Raw genomic sequence first — 22,704 nt, 5'->3', positions numbered from 1 at the left:
TTCATGTATAGTAGCCCGTGAAGAGTTTTAGTAGCGCCCCTTGTCGGCTTGTATCGGAGTGTTATATGGCCAAATCGTGTGTTCGACCGTACTCTCCGCTACCCGTAGAGCGGCTTGATTTTTTCTACATTCCCTCATTCCTCCACGAGGCTGATGTTCTTCAGATATCGACCTTAGCCAATCTGAGCCTAAATGACGTCGGGTTAGACTCGGTAATTCGCTTATGGAACGTCTTCCAAAGTCCATTACTCAGTCGTACCGATTCTAAGTGTGGCTTCTATCTCGTTAAGCAACCTAGCCCGAACCCTATCCTCTTCTCATCACTCTGTTCTCTGTTTCTATTCTCACCGCGGAACCAGGATCTCCTGTACTACACCACGGTTCTCTCATTAAACTCTTTACCTTACCCTATAATCTTCTCTTACCCTTTAATGAACCACTTCGTCACTCACAGTCCCTCGTCCCGCTATCTGTGACTAATCCCCGTTCTACCGCTTCCACGCCGGTCCCCTAAAATATTTTACCTATCCCTAGCCTATCCTCCTAAGCTAACTAAATATAGACATCTATATCCTCTCCTCACTTGGCATTGTACCAACCATAGGCATCCTAACCGAACATCCCCTATCCCCTACGCTTCCTAAGTGCAGCGCCAGTGTGTGGCTGAGACCAGAGCCAGGTCGTGAACCCTGGACCCCGGTACTCCTCCAACACCAACTTTATCCTGATCCATCTCATCTCATTTCTAACCAAAGTGATAGCAACCCCAAAGGCGAGACTGCTTCGACCATTACCAATCTTAAACGCACCATCATTACTTACCTAGTCCCGCTGGCCTTGGCTGAAGTGGACGATCATTCAGTCGCAGAGGGCTTCGATGATGGGGAGAGAACCTCTCTGTGGCCTTGAGAAGTGGCTGCCGTCGTCTTCAACCGGTTCTGGTCGAATGCAGCACGGGTCACCGCACCAATTGAAGTAACTTGTATTCTTCATTTACCTATATCTAAGTTCAGCGATCGTATAGTTTTCTATTACCCTTTCCTCTGCATTGGTTAGGTATTTTAGATGTTCGGTTTAAGTAAGGAGAGACTGACGAGGTGGTCAAATCAACGGGCTGCGGTGTTTATTAATAAAACCACAGCTTAGGAATCAAAACAAGTACATCGTCTCTTTGGTATATCTAATTGTCTCTTTTCTTTGTGGCTGTTTGGTCCATGCTCGGATCAGCTAGGGCTGATCAGAGTTTTCTTCTCGGTGCTGGGGTTGTTGTCTCTTGGTTCCCATGCCAACACGCGTTCTCTCTCGTGGTTCGTGGTGTGGTTGTCAAGGCAACCTGGTCTCCGTGAGTATCGGTGCTCAGCAGAGAGCGCTCGTTTTTCGTCTCTCCTCGGTGGTAGGCTTCTCCTGCTGCGAGGCGATTCGTCTGTCATCGGGTCTCAGTCCCTCTGTGTCACGGCTCCAGGATCCTTCTCGCTGTGTCTCAGGCTCGGCTCTCGAGTTCTGTGTGGCTCGCCTCCCAGGATCCTCTCCGTCTCCGCTCCCGTCACCGGGTGTGTGTCCCCGGGTCTGTGTGTGTTCTCCATCTCGTCAGCCCTATTTAAACAGGGAAGAACAAAACCTCTCGCCTGCCTGTCTAGTGACGTCACTTCCACCATCTGCCTTCCTTATTTGGCCACATTCCAGCAGGAACTTGTCTGTTGTGACACGTCCTCTTGGGTCTTGTGACAACAGTTTCACAGTTTGGGTCTGCTGACACTTTAATCATTACTTGAGGAGGGGATTCCGTTTTTCACTGAGTAACACTTTATTTCCTGATTAAATTATATGACCAATATTGTACAGCTTTTATCTTCTAGTATTAAGAGTTTTTATTCTTTATTGTGACTAAGTTTATACAATGTAGCCTATTTCATTATTTTACATTATAGAATTAGCAAATCAACTCATTTTATTTGAACCCAAACACATGGACACTTTCCTTTATAATACTAAATGGTAACCTTGGCTGAAAACAGTTGTTAGTCATTTCACCACATTTTGCAAATGGTCTAACCCTTTACCTCTGATATTTACCAATCAACTGCATTTCTTATTGTTTCTTCCGTTTCTGACTTGCTAACCTTGATGCATTGAACACTTGGCCTAACTTGGGTGCTGCTGACTCATCTATCTTCAGTCTGAGGCTCTGTTTACAGTCCGATTTACTCAGTCGCCTGACCATCTGCCATGTCGTAACCTGAAATTCCTTACTTAGGGTAAATATGACCTTTTGATCTCAACTGTTATTTTGAGTTTGGTTTAGTTCCTTCAAAGATAATTATATCCTCCCTTCTCTCCTGGAGGGCCTAGTAATTATCTTAAAGGTCAACCATCTGGTCTGGGGAGTCACTGTCTACCCTCTTTCAACCAACATGGTGTTTTTCCGGCTCTTTCTTATAACTCAATATTTTGGTACATTTATAGTTTGCTTTATTCATGTTTTCATTTAGAAATATACGACAGTTGCTAATGTCTTTTTAATTTGGGCCTCACAGGGTTAACCTCTTAAGCCCGAGATATACAGTAAAAGTGTATATTTTCAGCATTACGTTTGTTTACCAATTATTTTAACTGTTATTAGTGAAATATAAGATTATAGAAATCTCAGGGCATTGAGTCGGAAACCGGTGCATATTGACAGGAGGAAGTGGCACATCCAAAAGTGAGTGTAGTCTTTTGAAGGAAGAGACTCAGGGCACACCAGCCCCTGTCAATCATCTGACTTCTGGATTTACTTTTTTATTTCTCTTATTTTTTGGGATTATCTCCCACAAACCTGAACGTTATTGCCATAAAACAGAACACAGTTAGTTTCTCTACCTTTCTGTGAACGTCTTGCAAAAAACGGTGTTGCAATATGATGAAAAATGGTGGAGAAATTTACATTATAAAAAAGATGGCAGAATTCAGTACTGTATCTACAAAACCTTCTGTTTAATCATCTTAGATTTTTCAGGTCTGGTCAATTTTAGCATGGTGTTATACACAGTCAAAAATAAAACATTTTTTAAATAGAATTGATATTCTCCTTTGGTTCATTACAATTTACTCAAGCCTAGTAACAGACACACTATTTCTGACACTGATCCATATATGTCCCTAGATTCAGATACCAAGAACATGCAAATGGACAATTTAAAAAAAAGCAATGTTTATTCTACGTCCTTATGAAATGAGTGACATAAAAAAAAAGTAAAAAAAAAAAAAAAAAAAATTATGGATGGAAGAGCCGCACATTGACGGGCAAAGAGCCGCATGCAGCTCGCGAGCCGCGGGTTGGCCACCCCTGGCATAGCATTACAGTATAGGCTAGTTGTTATGGTTTGTAACCGACCCCAATCGCACAACACAAGACAGGTATGATGGTTTGCCAAGAAACAGATATTTATTTAGAACAGGGAAAAAGGGCACTGTCCCTTTAAGGGAGAAAACACAAGACACTGGAATAACACAAGAGGGGAAGGTAAAGTGCCTTTAAGAGGCGGGCAGGAAAAGGGAACACTATGGGAAGGTAAAGGGAACGCCTAAGGGAAGGTTAAGGGAACGCCTTGGGAACAGAGGACTAGGGACTAGGAGAGCTAGGGATAGAGGACTAGGGACTAGGAGATCTAGGGACAGAGGGACAGGTACTGGGGAACATAGGGAACAGGTTCTGGGGAACAGAGGGCCAGGTTCTGGTGACAGAGGGAACAGAGGCCCGCGGAGGCGGGCTGGGGACAGGGAGGAACAGGGGACAGAGGACCGCGGAGGCGGGCTGGGGACAGGGAGGAACTGGGGACTGGTGGGAAAACATCTGGGCCGCTCTGCAGAACAGAGGAGAGGGTTAATATTCAAAGGGAAAAAACAGAGCAGATGCAGAACAGTCCAAAAAACAAAGTAACAAAGTAAATACTATCTTCGTGTGAACAAACACACAGTGGGAGATGGAATGTCCAAAATAATATCCAAGTGAGAACTAAAGGAGGCAATACGCTGGGTGAGTGACATCACAATCAAAACTCACCCAGGCGTATGCGTAATGGTACAGGAACAGCAGCGGGAAACGAGGGCAAGGGGCATTACGCTGAGTGAGTGACATCACAATCAAAACTCACCCAGGCGTATGCGTAAAGGTACAGGGGCAGCAGCGGGAACGGGGGCAAGGGCACTACGCTGAGTGAGTGACATCACAATCAAAACTCACCCAGGCGTATGCGTAAAGGTACAGGGACAGCAGCGGGAACGGGGGCAAGGGCACTACGCTGGGTGAGTGACATCACAATCAAAACTCACCCAGGCGTATGCGTAATGGTACAGGGACAGCAACGGGGCGAGGGCATCGCCACCGGGTGGCTGGCTGTCCGAGCCGAGGAACAGAGTGCTGGAACAGTGGCGGTGGCGAGGATGTCGTCCACCGGGTAGCCGCTGTCGGAGCCGAGGAACAGGGTGCTGGAACAGCGGCGGTGGCGAGGATGTCGTCCACCGGGTAGCCGCTGTCGGAGCCGAGGAACAGAGTGCGCGCCACACCTTGGTGTGCGCGTCGGAACAGTGGCGGTGGCGAGGGCGTCGTCCACCGGGTAGCCGCTGTCGGAGCCGAGGAACAGAGTGCGCGCCACACCTTGGTGTGCGCGTCGGAACAGTGGCGGTGGCGAGGGCGTCGTCCACCGGGTAGCCGCTGTCGGAGCCGAGGAACAGAGTGCGCGCCACACCTTGGTGTGCGCGTCGGAACAGTGGCGGTGGCGTCGTCCACCGGGTAGCCGCTGTCGGAGCCGAGGAACAGAGTGGCGCGCCACACCTTGGTGTGCGCGTCGGAACAGAGAGACGCATCGGGGTGCGTCTGCGAGGAGGAGTGTGCCAAGCAGGAAGGTCTGGAAGATGCGCGTCGGCGCGCTGAGGTCTGGAGAGCGTGCCAAGCTCGAAGGTCTGGAAGATGCGCGTCTGTGCGCTGGTACGGAGGAGCGTGCCAAGCTCGAAGGTCTGGAAGATGCGCGTCTGTGCGCTGGTACGGAGGAGCGTGCCAAGCTCGAAGGTCTGGAAGATGCGCGTCTGTGCGCTGGTACGGAGGAGCGTGCCAAGCTCGAAGGTCTGAAGTGGAACACTGGAATACCTCCCGTAGAGGATTAGAGAGCGCAGTACAGTGTCTCCCTCCAGGCAAACGGCGGCAGGTGGCGAAGGCTTGAGCGCATCTGGCGCGCTGGTCTGGAGTGGAACACTGGAATACCTCCCGTAGAGAATTAGAGAGCGCAGTACAATGTCTCCCTCCAGGCAAACGGCGACAGGTGGCCAAGCCCTTGAAGATGCGCGTTGCGCGCTGGTGACTGGAGAGCGTGCCAAGCCCGAGGGTCCGGGAGATGCGCGTTGGTCTAGATGTGCGTCAGGACGAACAGCTGCGCTGGGGTCTGCAGTGGAACGCTGGGGTGCCTCCCGTGGAAGTTACAGGGAGCGCAGAACAGTCTCCTCCACAGGCTACGGCGACAGCAGACGAAGGCTGGAGCAAACATCTCAAGGCTGGAGAGATCCATCTTACAGCATTGGTAGACCAGAGGATCTCCCGAAAAAGTCTAGATGTTAGAGAATATGACTCAGCATGAATACAACACGACCCCACGCCGAAACGAGGGGAAGAGCCCTGGTATTTAAAGCCCACAGGGGGACTAATTAGCCTGCCACCACAGGTGCGAGGGATAATAGAATATCAAACAGGTGTGGCCACTAAGGGTAAGGAACGAGAGGGTGGGGGCTAGAGAGAGTGAGTAGGGAATTCCTAACAGTAGGCTTAAAGAAGACAGAGAAAAGGTAGTGAGCAGCGGGCAAAACCTCACAGTATCCCCCCCTCCAACGGGAGCCACCCGGCGACCCAAAACAAATACAGACAGAGTGGCAGGGGGCAAAACAAGAGGTACTGGCCAAGCCAGCAGGGGAAGCCACCACAAGAGTGGGGCTAGCAAAAGAAACAGGGTCGCCGAGGGGTAACTAGGGTAGCAGAGGGGCAACTGGTCTAGAGGAACTGGGTCTAGAGAACTAGTCTAGCGAACTGGGCAAGAGAACTGGTCTAGAGAACTGGTTTAGGGAACTGGTCTAGAGAACTGGTCTAGAGGAACTGGTCTAGAGGAACTGGGTCTAGAGAACTGGTCTAGAGCAACTGGTCTAGAGGAACTGAGGGGCAAGCAGGGTAGCTAAGGGGTAACCATGGAAGCACCGGGAAAGGGCTAGCAGAGGGAAGGTTAGCTGCCAGGGCACTGATAGCTACAGGGCCTATGCTAGCTGTACTGCTACATCAACATAGAGGCTGCGCAAGCTGCCGGAGCCAGGCTAGCAGAGGGAAAGGGTAGCTGCCAGGGCACTGATAGCTACAGGGCCTATGCTAGCTGTACTGCTACATCAACATAGAGGCTGCGCTAGCTGCCGGAGCTAGGCTGGCAGACAGGGCTGGACCAGCATGAGAGCACAAGCTAGCTGGAAGGACAGTCCTAGCTGTGTGAGAAAAACTGACCTTGCTAGCTGAAAGGGCAGTCCTAGCAGTGGGATAAACTACACAAAAAAAGTGGAGGCCATGCAGAGGGACCGGGTTAGCTGCTTGGGCCTGGCTAGCTACAGGGCCTATGCCAGCTGCAAGGCTGCATTAACATAGAGGCTGTGCTAACAGCCGGGGCCAAGCTAGCAGACCGGGGCCATGCAGAGGGAAACTGGGTTAGCTGCCAGGGCATGGCTAGCCACAGGGGGGTCAAACAGGGCAAAACGGGAAGCAAACAGGGGAGCTAACCGGGGAGCTAGAGGGAACAAGAAAAAAAAAGGCAAACTCAACATACACCGTCTGTGCTGGCTGGGGTCGTCGATTTGGTGGGGTCGTACTGTTATGGTTTGTAACCGACCCCAATCGCACAACACAAGACAGGTATGATGGTTTGCCAAGAAACAGATATTTATTTAGAACAGGGAAAAAGGGCACTGTCCCTTTAAGGGAGAAAACACAAGACACTGGAATAACACAAGAGGGGAAGGTAAAGTGCCTTTAAGAGGCGGGCAGGAAAAGGGAACACTATGGGAAGGTAAAGGGAACGCCTAAGGGAAGGTTAAGGGAACGCCTTGGGAACAGAGGACTAGGGACTAGGAGAGCTAGGGATAGAGGACTAGGGACTAGGAGATCTAGGGACAGAGGGACAGGTACTGGGGAACATAGGGAACAGGTTCTGGGGAACAGAGGGCCAGGTTCTGGTGACAGAGGGAACAGAGGCCCGCGGAGGCGGGCTGGGGACAGGGAGGAACAGGGGACAGAGGACCGCGGAGGCGGGCTGGGGACAGGGAGGAACTGGGGACTGGTGGGAAAACATCTGGGCCGCTCTGCAGAACAGAGGAGAGGGTTAATATTCAAAGGGAAAAAACAGAGCAGATGCAGAACAGTCCAAAAAACAAAGTAACAAAGTAAATACTATCTTCGTGTGAACAAACACACAGTGGGAGATGGAATGTCCAAAATAATATCCAAGTGAGAACTAAAGGAGGCAATACGCTGGGTGAGTGACATCACAATCAAAACTCACCCAGGCGTATGCGTAATGGTACAGGAACAGCAGCGGGAAACGAGGGCAAGGGGCATTACGCTGAGTGAGTGACATCACAATCAAAACTCACCCAGGCGTATGCGTAAAGGTACAGGGGCAGCAGCGGGAACGGGGGCAAGGGCACTACGCTGAGTGAGTGACATCACAATCAAAACTCACCCAGGCGTATGCGTAAAGGTACAGGGACAGCAGCGGGAACGGGGGCAAGGGCACTACGCTGGGTGAGTGACATCACAATCAAAACTCACCCAGGCGTATGCGTAATGGTACAGGGACAGCAACGGGGCGAGGGCATCGCCACCGGGTGGCTGGCTGTCCGAGCCGAGGAACAGAGTGCTGGAACAGTGGCGGTGGCGAGGATGTCGTCCACCGGGTAGCCGCTGTCGGAGCCGAGGAACAGGGTGCTGGAACAGCGGCGGTGGCGAGGATGTCGTCCACCGGGTAGCCGCTGTCGGAGCCGAGGAACAGAGTGCGCGCCACACCTTGGTGTGCGCGTCGGAACAGTGGCGGTGGCGAGGGCGTCGTCCACCGGGTAGCCGCTGTCGGAGCCGAGGAACAGAGTGCGCGCCACACCTTGGTGTGCACGTCGGAACAGTGGCGGTGGCGAGGGCGTCGTCCACCGGGTAGCCGCTGTCGGAGCCGAGGAACAGAGTGCGCGCCACACCTTGGTGTGCGCGTCGGAACAGTGGCGGTGGCGAGGGCGTCGTCCACCGGGTAGCCGCTGTCGGAGCCGAGGAACAGAGTGGCGCGCCACACCTTGGTGTGCGCGTCGGAACAGAGAGACGCATCGGGGTGCGTCTGCGAGGAGGAGTGTGCCAAGCAGGAAGGTCTGGAAGATGCGCGTCGGCGCGCTGAGGTCTGGAGAGCGTGCCAAGCTCGAAGGTCTGGAAGATGCGCGTCTGTGCGCTGGTACGGAGGAGCGTGCCAAGCTCGAAGGTCTGGAAGATGCGCGTCTGTGCGCTGGTACGGAGGAGCGTGCCAAGCTCGAAGGTCTGGAAGATGCGCGTCTGTGCGCTGGTACGGAGGAGCGTGCCAAGCTCGAAGGTCTGAAGTGGAACACTGGAATACCTCCCGTAGAGGATTAGAGAGCGCAGTACAGTGTCTCCCTCCAGGCAAACGGCGGCAGGTGGCGAAGGCTTGAGCGCATCTGGCGCGCTGGTCTGGAGTGGAACACTGGAATACCTCCCGTAGAGAATTAGAGAGCGCAGTACAATGTCTCCCTCCAGGCAAACGGCGACAGGTGGCCAAGCCCTTGAAGATGCGCGTTGCGCGCTGGTGACTGGAGAGCGTGCCAAGCCCGAGGGTCCGGGAGATGCGCGTTGGTCTAGATGTGCGTCAGGACGAACAGCTGCGCTGGGGTCTGCAGTGGAACGCTGGGGTGCCTCCCGTGGAAGTTACAGGGAGCGCAGAACAGTCTCCTCCACAGGCTACGGCGACAGCAGACGAAGGCTGGAGCAAACATCTCAAGGCTGGAGAGATCCATCTTACAGCATTGGTAGACCAGAGGATCTCCCGAAAAAGTCTAGATGTTAGAGAATATGACTCAGCATGAATACAACACGACCCCACGCCGAAACGAGGGGAAGAGCCCTGGTATTTAAAGCCCACAGGGGGACTAATTAGCCTGCCACCACAGGTGCGAGGGATAATAGAATATCAAACAGGTGTGGCCACTAAGGGTAAGGAACGAGAGGGTGGGGGCTAGAGAGAGTGAGTAGGGAATTCCTAACAGTAGGCTTAAAGAAGACAGAGAAAAGGTAGTGAGCAGCGGGCAAAACCTCACACTAGTAGGAGTATAGTAATATAGTATATAGCAGCTTAACATAGAATAATAATATATAAAAATATTGTATCATACTGTATACCAATATAATATAGTGTAGTATCATTTAGTATGATTTAGTTATATTATAATAAAATAAGAATAATACAATTATATAGTATAGTATATAGAAGTATAGAATAATACATTATATAAATATATCTAAATGTGTGTGTTTTTATATAAATGAATTAACCTAAATATGCAATTTAACTGATAGACACACAAAATGTATTTATTCATGTTAATGTAATTGTGTTGATGTTTCCATTTCTGCAAAACAAGTATCTACATTTTGTTTGGTTTGATAAACATTGCAATTAATCTATAAGTGTACTGTATGTGTGTAGGGGCAGGTACAATTCTTCTTCCTGTTCCTTTCGGCCATGGAATTTAGTGGAACATTGTTGAAGTGCCACAAACAACTAGTGACACTTTTTATTATGACATCCTGTTCTCTCTGTCACTTGTAGGATGTAAAGGATTAAGCATATGTTTATTGTATATATCTGTTTTAAATCTAAGCATATGTTAAGAGATGACTTAAGCGTCAGTGATTATGAAGAATGTCTTTGTGTACTTCCTCCTACTTGTGTAAAACTGTAAGAACTATAACTATAGACTCTAAAAAACCATATCTTGTGTAGTCAAGTCAAGTCAAGTCAAGAGTTTTAATTGTCACGGCATACAAGTATACAATGAAATGCGGGTGGTCTTGCCCGCAACGATGTGCAATACAGTGTTACAACATATAATAGAATCCAATAAAAAAACAACATTGTGCAATAAACAGGTAACAGGTAACATGGTGTGACATCTCGGTATCTGTACATAGTTATTTACAGAGCATATAGGACATGCTAGGTAGCTTTGGTAGTGCAATACACTGTTCCTGTTATTCTAATTTAAAGTGGCCTTTCCTTTTGGCCATAAGTGTGCGGCATGAGTGTGTGCCCGCTCATGTTAAAGTGTTAAGTGGCTGCTAGTGTGGCTCAGAATGTTCCCAGCCTTCCCAGAGACAGTCGCATTTCTCTCCTCTCCCCAGGCTCCTCAAGGCCATTCCTACCGCCGCCTCTACTGCCTCCATGGAGCCTGACGCTGCTGTGCTCTGTGCCTTGTGCCGGTTGTCGGACTATACTCAAATCAACTCGAAATGGATCTAATCAGTGGATTGCATATTTTCGTCAAGGAAGCAGAATATGGCTAACCCTCTCTGCCTCTGCGACATTTCAATCAGGCTACCAACTTGAAGTCGTGGACATTTGGATTATCGAAGCTTTTGGGATTGCAATAAGAAGATTTTGGATCTGTTTACCGCGCACAGGACGTACCAAAATGAACTGATTAAGACACTTGGACAAATTAATGCATTCAGTCATTTGGACGGAGTTGTTAAAACTCACTCCACTCAAACCAATAGAGTTATAATTCACTCTACTCAAAATCAAATTTAAATCGACGTGACTGGGGAAATGTTGCCAGTCAGTCAGCCAAAACAAATTCCTGGACGACTCCAAGGTCGAACTTTGAGCTGCTGGAGTCGAAGGCTCTCTTGGAGATAAGAGTGGCATGTGGCCCCCCCACCCCCAGCCCCCTCCCCCCACCCCCCCTCCTACGTGTATGGCCCAGCGCCTGTATGGCAGCTAACTCGTATGCGTGCTGGAGGGGGGAGCCAAGGCTGTCTCGTCAACCCCCACCCCCCAGCCCCCCCCCCCGGGTGCTCTGCGCCAAACATGGCAGCGGTAATACGCATACGTCTGTCTCAAAGAGTCCTGCATGTATAACAAATGCGCATGTTGGTGAATTTATGACTGTGTGCCATTATTACTATCAATGTAATAATTGTGGAATATTACTATAATGAGCTGTATGTGTATGAACCAAGCATCCTTTGTGAAGCACTTTGGTTGACAAGTGTCATGTTTAAATGTGCTATATAAATAAATTTGATTGATTGATTGATTGATTGATAGTGTGTGAGCGTGCACAGCGTGCGTGTCGTGTGTGTGTTCATGTGTGCTTGTGTGTGGATAGTTCAGTGTTCTGTGGCACTCAATGTTCATTGTTCAGGGCTCTGATGGCCTGGGGGAAGAAGCTGAGCCTAAGCCGCTCTGTCCTAGTAGCTGGGGTTCGCAGGCGTCTGCCTGACCTCAGCAGCTGGAACAGGCTGTTATTGGGGTGGTGAGGGTCTTTCATTATCCTGCAGGCTCTGGATTTGCACCTCTTGTTGTATAGAACCTGCAGGGGAGGTAGTGCAATACCCGTGGTACGCTCGGCTGAGCGCACCACTCTCTGTAGGGCCTTCTTGTCTTGTGCCGTGCTGTTTCCATACCAGGCAGTGATGTTTCCGGTCAAGATGCTCTCTACAGCTCCTGAGTAGAAGGACTGGAGTATCTTCCCCGATACTCTGAACTTACTTAACTGTCTCAGGTGGTAGAGGCGCTGTTTCGCCTTCTTTACTACTGTGTCTATGTGTGTTGACCATGTCAGATCCTCTGAGATGTGGACCCCCAGGTACTTAAAGCTGCTCACCCTGTCCACGGTAGCCCCGTTAATCATCAGTGGTGTGTGTCGGCGTCATGGAGAAGGGAAAGAGAAGAGGCCCCTTCTCTTACTGTTCTGTGACGCCAGGAATGTGGCCTGACCTTGAAGGTGGGAGAATCACTGCCTGCAGAGTTAACCCTTGCAGTTATGAGGCAGAGAGCTATTATACACTTTAAACTACAAAATACATATATGATGTGTGGGCATATCAATCAGTGTTTAAGTATATGAGTATTGAATTGTACATGTATATATATGCTATATCTGCTTTCTGTAGAATTTGGATCATTGCAGACATGCATAAATGTTTAGTGACGTAATGGGGTTTTTCCCAAAAGAAAGTAATCTGTTACTTCTCCAGTAAATGTAACGACTAGAAAGGGAGGAGTTCATCCTTACTGAGTGTGTTATGTGTTGATTGGATGGTAGAAATGACATCACTGTATTTAGACCAATAGAAGAGGTCTTGATATGATACAGAACTTGTATATAAAGCCGAGCTCGCCTGATCCGCATTAGATTTTGATTGTAGACTTTTCCACTTTGAAGAGTTTTTATAGAGCCAGGCAATGTCGAGCGGTGTATGGGGCATGGCCTGGCAATTTTTGAGTAAACCTCCCTAGGAAGAATACTCTTTAGATTTTGAAGAGCTATGCTAAGCTCTTAGCTAAATCTTTTAAATGATAGCGACAAAGAGAGTTTTTGATATGCTATGAGAGATGTTTTGTTTTATACTTATTTTTACTGGATTGGAAATTTTCAAGACAGAATCTTTGTAACTTACTTTTTCTAATTAAAACAACTTTGTTGAAAATACTTATTGAATTCGTGGACTGCTTTCTATCACAATGTGCCACGACGCTGGCCTCGCCCTGCTCTCATCTGAGGTAACTCGGTATAGCTATATTCTGGAAGCCATGCAGATTGAATCAATTGCTGGTTACTGCTTTTCAGCTAAAGTTATATAAAGGATATTATATATATATATATATATATATGGCACTGTTTGTTGTTTGCGGGGGCCGGTATCTCTGTGTTCGACGGGCTCCATTGGATTTGTGGGAAACTGAGAGTCTAGCCACTGCAGGGCCGGACGATCGGGCCACGGATTGATGGACCTGTCGAATTGATAAGAGGTACTGGGGCTTGCAAATGATTATTAAGTGTTATTGCGCTAATATTACACTATTGGCATTAGTAATATCATCAGGCTTACAAATGATTAGCATTACAGGCCTTTCCTAAAAAATGATGATAGTGGTGGTGATGGTGATGGTGATAATATAATTACTATTATTATAGGCAAAAGAGTTCTCCCAGACATACATTCGGTTTATTACAAACAAAGAAGAGGTTAACAACTCTTCTATGCTTATATTTCATATCAACTGGATATAACTAACTAGTTACTATGAAGTAAGCGTGATTAGGAATAGTAATTGACCCGAGAACTTAGCAAGTTTAGCACCTCGCTGGGGGATATCGGGCGGCCACAGGGTTCTATCTCGAGTAGGTGATCTGAGATAGATAAGAGACAACCCGTCGGCATTCAACAAACATATTAAGTGAACTGTGTACTGTTGGACTGTAACAATTCCATGTACGAATAAATAAAAATTAAATTAAATGAAAATATATATATATATTTTTTTACATGTAATTAAAAAAAACATTTTGTTTTATTATAATTTATTTTCATCAAAAAAATATCAAAACAATTACAAAATAAATAACATGTAAAATGGGGAAAATATATGAAAAGAAATTACAAGAGTGACCATAGCGACCGTTACCATAGCAACGGTCACCATGGTGATGGTCACCTCTTGCAGAGACAAGTCGCATTTCTTTCCTCTCTCCCAAGGCCTTCAAGGCCGTTCCTACCGCCGCCTCTACTGCACCATGGAGCCTGACGCTGCTATGCCCTGCTTCGTGCCGGTGGCCGGACTATACTCAAATCAACTCTAAATGGATCTAATCAGTGGATTGCATATTTTCTTCAAGAAGCAGAATAAGGCTAGCCCTCTCTGCCTATTGGGACATCATAATTGGGCTACAAACTTGAAGACGTGGTATTATTTGGATTATCGAAGCTTTTGGACTGCAATAAGAAGATTTTGGATCTGTTTACCGCGCACAGGATCTACCAAAATGAACTGATAAGACACTTGGACACTTGGACTAATAATGCATTCAGTCATTTGGACGGAGTTGTTAAAACTCACTCCACTCAAATCAATAGAGTTATATTCCACTCTATTCAAATCAAATTTAAAGGGACGTGGCTGGGATAAATTGTGCCAGTCAGTCAGCCAAAACAAATTCTTGGACCAAGGTCGAACCGAGAGCTCTGGAGTCGAAGGCTCTCTGGGAGATAAGAGTGGCGAGCGGCGTCCCACAACCCCAATCCCTAGTCCCCCCCCCCCCCCCTTCCTCTGCATTGGCGCTGCACTGACGGCTGCCTCGTGTGAGGGAGACCTCCCCCACCCAGGACTTGGCTTGTGCACTCCCCCCCACCTCCCCCCCCCCTCCCACCCCCCCCCCCCCCCCTACAGCCCTGTAACAACCCCAACCCACTCCCCCCTCCTTCCGTAAATGGCGCTGCCTATGACGGCTGCCAGTCTGTTTGCGGTGGTGAATATGCATATGTTTGTCTCAAGGCTCTGTACCATTATTACTATCTAAAATGTAATAATTGTGGAATATTACTGTAATGAGCTGTATGTGTATGATCCAAGCGTCCTATGATCCTCATAGGAGCATAACAGAAAAAAGCATTCCATGTGAAGGTATTCTGTATCTTTGCATGTCAACTAATAAAGAAACTTGAAACTTGAAACATGGTGATGGTCACTATGGCGACGGTCGCTATGGTAACCGTCACCATGGCAACAGTGACCATAGCGACCGTCACCATGGCAACTGTTACCGTAGCGACCATTTAAATATATATATATATTTTTTACATGTCATTTAAAAAAACATTTAGTTTTATTATTATAATTATTTTGTATAGAAAAAATACCAAAGAAATTACTAAATAAATAACATGTAAAATGGGAAAAATATATAAAAGAAAAAAATATGACAACAGCGACCGTTACCATAGCGACCGTTACCATAGTGACCGTCACCATGGCGACCGTTACCATACAAGTAGCCCTTCGTACTTACAGCTCAGTACCCTTGAAGTAGCTCTCTCAGTTTAAAAATTTTTGGTGACCCCTGCTCTAGAGTAGACTGTCATCGTAGAGCCCCCCCCCCCATCCTCAGGTAAAGACCTATCTTCCCCATGGTCTTTCCAAACACTGGTCCTGTGCTGTATCACACACACAGTGGTGCCTCTAGATAGGCCTACACATAGTGGTCAATCTCCAATGTTCTATGTCATGTCAGTGGTATTATATTTATATTGGCAGGTCTGACCCTGACGGCCAGTGTGTGCAAGAAGATCACCTGTCAGCTAATTGGAGCGATGGGGAAACAGGAAGACGTGTCAGTTCAGCTGGAGGCTCTGGACATCCTGTCGGACATGTTGGGAAGGTCATATAACATAATATTACAAATTGGTTGTGTAACAAAATCTTATGTCTTCGTTTTCTGCGTTAATCTGTGCATTCTATGAAAAGTTACACAGTATACCAAAGATAAAAAATTAGTCTTTTTATGCATCTCCAGGTTGAGTGGCTCGCTGGTTACCTTCCATGGTTCTCTGCTCTCCAGCCTGCTACCTCAGGTAAATATCTTGGACTAGTCTCTGACAATCATGGAAAGGAAATCCTATATTTGATGTTAAACATGAAATATTCCAAATACAGCAGCCAATTCACAGCATTACATTGCATCACCAGATCTAATAGTCTTTGTAATCATATGGCAGTCACAACTTGTCTCATACATCGTATATGTTGCCTCTGAATGTGGTTCTATGTGCATGTGTTTCTCTCAGTTGACCAGCCCCAGAATGGCGGTGAGGAAGCGCTCCATCTTGGCTCTGGGCCACCTGGTACCCTGTTGTAGCCCTGCCCTCTTCTCCCAGCTCACCGAACACCTATTGGTCGAGCTGGCCAAAGGCCCGCCCACTTCGATGACCAGGACGTACATCCAGTGCCTTGCAACCGTCAGTCGCCAGGGTGGCCATCGAGTTGGTAAGTCGTGAAAATACGACATAACATGTGATCTGGTATGATGTGATGAGAGGAGAACGAGATGAGAGAGGAGAATAGATGTGATGAAGTAAGAGAAAATGTGGTGAGATCGGAGGAGAGGAGATGAGAGAGACATGACGAGGTGATAAGATACATTGTTGAGATGATACTACACTAATATGTCTTTACTACTATGCACTCAACACTGCAACACCCACGTTTCAGCACTGTTTGATGAACATTGTTACTCAGCTGAAAGAGTTGTACCCTTCCTGCTGACTTGTCGTACATAACTTGTAAGTCGTTTTGGATAAAGCGTCAGCTAAATGACAAAATGTAAATGTAAATGTAGATGAGGTGAGATGAGAAGAACATAGAGATGAAGGGTGATGAAAGGAGATGTGAGGACGTCAGGTGTGACAGGTGAGATGAGGAGAAAAGAGAGATGGAAGTGTGATCAGAACAGATGTGTTCTTTTAGATGTGATGATGTGATGAGATTAGAGATTAGATTAGTGTGGAGATGATCAGAAGCACCTTGTAGAAGGTCCAGTGTCACAATGGATCAGTATAGTATGAGTATTGTTTGGTTTCATTAACAGCAGCCCAACTCTACCTTGTCACCAAATCCTAGGGAGAGTCCTGGGTGACAAGGTGTGATGAAATCATGATGACATGTGATGAGACATGAGATATTAATTCATGTTAGGCATGTAGTGGCCAGGGTTAGGGGTTAGAGAAGCAATGTAATCCAATAGAATAAGTATAACAATAGAAACGTGTGTGCACGCACGCATGCGCGCGTGTGTATGTGTGCGTGTGTGTGTTCTGCTGTAGGTGAGCACCTGGAGAAGCTGATTCCCATGGTGGTAAAGTTCACCAGTGTTGAAGACGATGAGCTCAGAGAGTACTGCTTCCAGGCCTTTGAAGCTTTTATTCGCAGGTACACACACACACACACACACACACACACACACACACACACACACACACACACACACACACACACACACACACACACACACACACACACACACACACACACACACACACACACACACACACACACACACACACACACACACACACACACACACACACACACACACACACACGATATGGCTGCTGTGCGTTGATTGAATTCATCCGGTCAGATATTGTCGCAAGGCTCCCGACAGACACTATAGTACATACCGATCGCTTTATAAACTTAATAATCTATATGATTTCGGCGTTTATTGCGACATACAAACCGGAAATGGACCTAGGCGATCGACGTCCTATACCTGGGATCTTTCACCGCCAGTCTCATTGACGCACGGTAAGAGGACGCTGACGCTATTTTCAGCCCAATTGTTCATTCATTTCACTGCAAACCGATCTGATCAATATATCACCCGTACTACATAAAGCATTTACTGACGATCACGGAATTATAAACGACTCCCCCCCCCCCCCCTTTCATCCACGCATGATAACGCATAACGTATAGGATCATATACAGTTGAATTTTTTAATATAGCGTGTATCGGGAATAAACGGCAATTGATAATCTATATATGCGTTTATGCCTATAACTCATGTTCTATCAATTACTGCAGAAAACGATAAAAACATACTTATATTCTAGAAGGTATTTTTGTATGAATCTATGAATGAAAAAGTATAACGTTCCTACATCCTGAACGATAGATAATCGATGTTGAATAGGCCATAGTAATGTCAATTTAGCAATACAATTTAAAAAGTTATAGCCCTGCAAAGAAGGTGAACATCTCCATAGGCTTAGAGTGGTGGCAGACTGGCTATATTGATGGATATAACCAGTGGCAGGGAATGTCACTAAGCTAACGGGCGGGGCTGTGCTAGCTGTGGACGTCTGGTTAACTGTAGGAGCGAAGCTCACGGGCGGGGCTGTGCTAGCTGTGGACGTCTGGTTAGCTGTAGGAGCGAAGCTAACGGGCGAGGCTGTGCTAGCTGTGGACGTCTGGTTAGCTGTAGGAGCGAAGCTAACGGGCGGGGCTGTGCTAGCTGTGGACGTCTGGTTAGCTGTAGGAGCGAAGCTAACGGGCGGGGCTGTGCTAGCTGTGGACGTCTGGTTAGCTGTAGGAGCGAAGCTAACGGGCGGGGCTGTGCTAGCTGTGGACGTCTGGTTAGCTGTAGGAGTGAAGCTAACGGGCGGGGCTGTGCTAGCTGTGGACGTCTGGCCAGCTGTAGGAGCGAAGCTAACGGGCAGGGCTGTGCTAGCTGTGGACGTCTGGTTAGCTCTAGGAGCTAGGCTGACCATGAGTCTTATGCTAGCTGGCTGGCTAGCTCCGGGGGGAAAGCTAGCAAACGGGGTTGTGCTAACAATGGGGAGCCGGTTAGCTGACGTGGCTACGCTAGCCATGGGAACCACACCTGGGATTCAGCTGGTGGGTAGAGTAGCAGCAAGCGACCTAAACCCGTCCATGAGGGCAGCGACGTGGTCGGCCATAACCCGCATCGCTGGCTCCTGTGTCGGACTCTCCGCCGCGACCTTGCTGATCATCCGAAGCAGGAATACCCACTTGGCAGGTGAGTAATGCTCCAGATCACCGCCCACCATGCTACGGATGATCGTCATGGTATTGGCCACCTTGTCTGCTGTGCTCTTAGATGGTGTCGTCATTCTGTTACGAACGGGGGTGGCGATGAAGGGAGGAGAACACAGTTGCAGACAAGGAAGAAGGAACGGAGGCAGAGACGAGGGGTGATGTTTACTAACACAATCAGAATACAAAACAAACTAAAGGAACTACTAGGTGGGACCAAGTCATTGTTTTGCAAGTCTCAAGTCAGTCGCAAGTCTTGGTACTCAAGTCCCGAGTCAAGTCCCAAGTCAAGACAGGCAAGTCCCAAGTCGAGTCCCAAGTCAAGACTGACAAGTCCCAAGTCGAGTCCCAAGTCCTAACCTTTAAGTTTCGAGTCCTAAACAAGTCATAATACGCGTTTCACCAAAAAGTTTCATTATCAACTTGTTGGCAAAACATAATCTAATTTCTATAAATGTAATAATATTCAGAATCAGTCTTACAACTAGATACAATTGGGCAAGAGCTGCTTGAAAACCAGTTCAGGAGTATATTGAGAAAAAAAAGAATAAGGATCACCATATCCATTTTAAAGGTATAGGATAACAATAACCAACATATTGTCTTCCCACTTGGACCAATCATTTATTTAACGTCTGCCTGCCCTGTATATACAGTCTAGGCACATGATCCATAATAGCAGACCTCGGTTCAACTAACCTTAACCCTTTATCAATTTTGGGGTATAAAAAATCTGTACTGAAATGACAAGGCATCTCTGCATTTCATATATTAGGTCGTTTATTAGGTATTAGAATTAGGTAGAGCCTAATTCGTGTGCGAGTTCTCTCTCTCTCTCTTGGATAAAATAACAAACTCAGCAAGGCCAACGGCTTCTCTGTTACAGTGGGTGACAATATTGTCACAAGGAAAGATGAAATTACCTACCTGGGTTCCATCCTGTGACAAAATGGCAACCAATGTAATCAAAAAAAGTCAACCAACGAACTCTATTCTTGTACCGTATCTCCTCACTGGTAAACAAGAATACCCTGAAGACTCTGGCAGGAGCACTCATTCAAGGGTACTACGACTATGCTTGTACCTCATGGTACCAAAGCACCTCAAAGGCACTAAAAACAAGATTACAAACATCACAAAACAAACTGGTCAGACTACTGCTTGACCTTACCCCTGCCCATTTTGACAACCTAGGATGGCTTAGAGTAGACAACAGAGTACATCAACTTGCAATGGGCCTGGTCTACAAGATACACTACCACCTACATGTCGAAATACTTCCCAAAGGTCAGTGAATTCCAGGACCACAACACCAGAGGGAGTTCCACAAATCATGTTCAACCCAGATTCGTCTCAAACAAGGGACTAAACACGTTTCGCAATTATGCCACAACAATGTGGAACGCCCTACCCATAGCCGTAAAATAATGTAAATCCCTACCCTCCTTCAAAACCGCTCTCAAATAGCACCTACGGGTGGCTGCAATTAAAAACTGGCCCCTGTAAATGTCCAACCCCCCTTCCCCTTCAAATGTAGTATATATTTCTGTTTCTTATGATCTATGTCTCTTATACAGTACTGTAATACTTGTATGTCATAAATGTCTTGATAAAACAGTACTGTATAGCTGTATGTCATAAGTGTCATGATGAATTGAAAATGGGGGACCCTGATGTAAACAAGATGCAAGTCTTTCTCTGGCCTGCATCCCCTTAACAATTGTGTGTATTGAGCTGTACTGTATTGTACCCATTCTGCAATCTTTAATACAATTTTCAATCAATAAAAAATTTTAAGGAGCAGCATTAATGTTAGGCTTTCATCAAGCAAGACATTTCTGATTGTTTATAAACCAAGTTACATACCGTTATTTATGCAGCTTCAAATGTAGTTGGAAGTTGTTGCGTCTCAATCTGTGATTTTCTGCAATTCGTTTTTTGTTGACCACCACATAGTTTTTATAAGCAAACGAAGCAATATTTGGTATAATTTCACCACTGGATCCGTTGTTCTTAACGTTCGTAACTTACTTCTTCTCTGGCGCAAATTCATTGGATGCTGTCGGATTGTTTCAAACAAAGTGGGCAGAAGATATGATCTTTGAGCCAAGACACAAATTACATTTAACTAAAACTATCTTTTCTTTGTGCTTGACAAAAGAGAAATTGTGACCATATCCATCTGTAAAAACGCGACTAGTGGGGGCTGCCATGACGGTCAAATAGTAAACACCACAGCACAGCGTGTCTCCGCGAGTAGGGTCCAGCTGCAGCACCGGAGAATCCTCTCAAGGGGCAAGCCTGTGGCAGCCACGAACCTACTACTTTCTATATAGCAGCTGGGAGGTGCGCTGTTTTAAGTGAGCGACGAGCGTGTGTTATTGGATTGATTGATTGATTGAACATCCGAGCTGCTTCTATAGAAAGAAGGTTCGTGGCTGCCACAGGATTGCCCAGTGAGAGGATTCTCCGGCGCTGCAGCTGGACCCCTATTGGTCTCAGACCGGAGAGGAGAACTACGCTGCAGCTCGCTACCAATCTACATAAAAATAACGCAGTAACTAACGAACCATTCAGTATTTAATATATAACTTATCTTTGGGCATGGGGGAAGCCAAGGTATCAAGTCTTCTCAAGTCAAAAGGCTCAAGTCCAAGTGAAGTCACAAGTCATTGGTATTAAAGTCAAAGTCGAAGTCAAAGTCTTTTTTGATTTGGTCAAGTCAAGTCCAAAGTCATCAAATTTGTGACTCGAGTCTGACTCGAGTCCAAGTCATGTGACTCGAGTCCACACCTCTGGTAAGTACTACTAAACAACGAAGGAAAACAAAAAAACGCCAGGGGTAGACAGGCAGGAACTCACTCAACAGGGAAGGCAGGCACGACACGGGGAAAACGAGGAGACAATGACGCCATAATGACTCGACCAACCAACAAACAATATATACTGAACCCAATTAACAATCACAACAGCTGGGGAAAGACAGGCACAAAGAACAAAACAATAATCAAAACAACAGGAAGAGGAATTAGGCGATACAAAAAACAGGAAAGAATACCAACCATAAGAACAACCTAAACAGACAACACTTGTAACAAATAACCTACTTGTAACAATAGAAGACTTCGAATGCAGTCTGATAGCATCTTAACTGACTGCATTAACTGCAGGTGAACACCAGATGGTGCTATAACACCACCATCAATCCCCTGTGTAGGACAGTAACTCCTATTGTCCCAACTGTCAATGTGGGGTTGCCTCTCCCAACCTTGTGCAGGTCTGGGAGTGTAACACGCACACACACACACACACACACACACACACTCACACACACACGCACACACGCAGACACACACACACACACAGTACAGGCCGTACATGCAGACACACACGCGCACAAACCTTGTCTACACTAGCCGTGGTCTGGCCAGCGAGAAGCAAGCGCCTGCATTGTCTTCAAAACACTGCTAGACTGGCTGAGCCAGGTGTGATTAGTAACTAGACTGTGACTGAGCCAGGTGCGATTAGTAACTAGACTGGCTGAGCCAGGTGTGATTAACTAGACTGTGGCTGAGCCAGGTGTGATTAGTAACTAGACTGTGGCTGAGCCAGGTGTGATTAGTAACTAGACTGGCTGAGCCAGGTGTGATTAGTAACTAGACTGGCTGAGCCAGGTGTGATTAGTAACTAGACTGGCTGAGCCAGGTGTGATTAGTAACTAGACTGTGGCTGAGCCAGATGTGATTAGTAACTAGACTGTGGCTGAGCCAGGTGTGATTAGTAACTAGACTGTGGCTGAGCCAGGTGTGATTAGTAACTAGACTGTGGCTGAGCCAGGTGTGATTAGTAACTATAGACTGTGGCTGAGCCAGGTGTGATTAGTAACTAGACTGTGGCTGAGCCAGGCATGATTATTAACCTGACCAAGGCTGCTTTCAAGCTACAACATATTGATTGATGGCTGCAAAAAAGCACATCAGACTAAACAAAATAATGTTTTATTTTATATAGCATTTTATATATTATGTATTACAAATT

General features: G+C 46.9%; 1 protein-coding gene across 1 annotated transcript in view; it reads left to right on the top strand.

Moving 5' to 3' along the window:
* cand2 (cullin-associated and neddylation-dissociated 2 (putative)) overlaps nucleotides 1-22,704 on the top strand; it is a gene marked incomplete at its 5' end in the record, with an annotated part of 128,332 nt that overhangs the window by 66,060 nt on the left and 39,568 nt on the right. The window contains 4 exons of the mRNA XM_084316751.1: nucleotides 15,366-15,489; nucleotides 15,625-15,682; nucleotides 15,896-16,094; nucleotides 16,931-17,036. Of these exons, the coding sequence (XP_084172877.1) occupies nucleotides 15,366-15,489; nucleotides 15,625-15,682; nucleotides 15,896-16,094; nucleotides 16,931-17,036 (487 nt within the window). The remainder of the gene's footprint in view (nucleotides 1-15,365; nucleotides 15,490-15,624; nucleotides 15,683-15,895; nucleotides 16,095-16,930; nucleotides 17,037-22,704) is intronic.

The sequence above is a fragment of the Notolepis coatsorum genome (genome assembly GCF_963971535.1).
Source record: "Notolepis coatsorum genome assembly, chromosome: 6".
In the NCBI taxonomy this organism is placed as follows: domain Eukaryota; kingdom Metazoa; phylum Chordata; class Actinopteri; order Aulopiformes; family Paralepididae; genus Notolepis; species Notolepis coatsorum.
The sequence above is the reverse complement of the archived record's forward strand: the minus strand, read 5'-3'. Positions and strand labels throughout refer to the sequence as shown.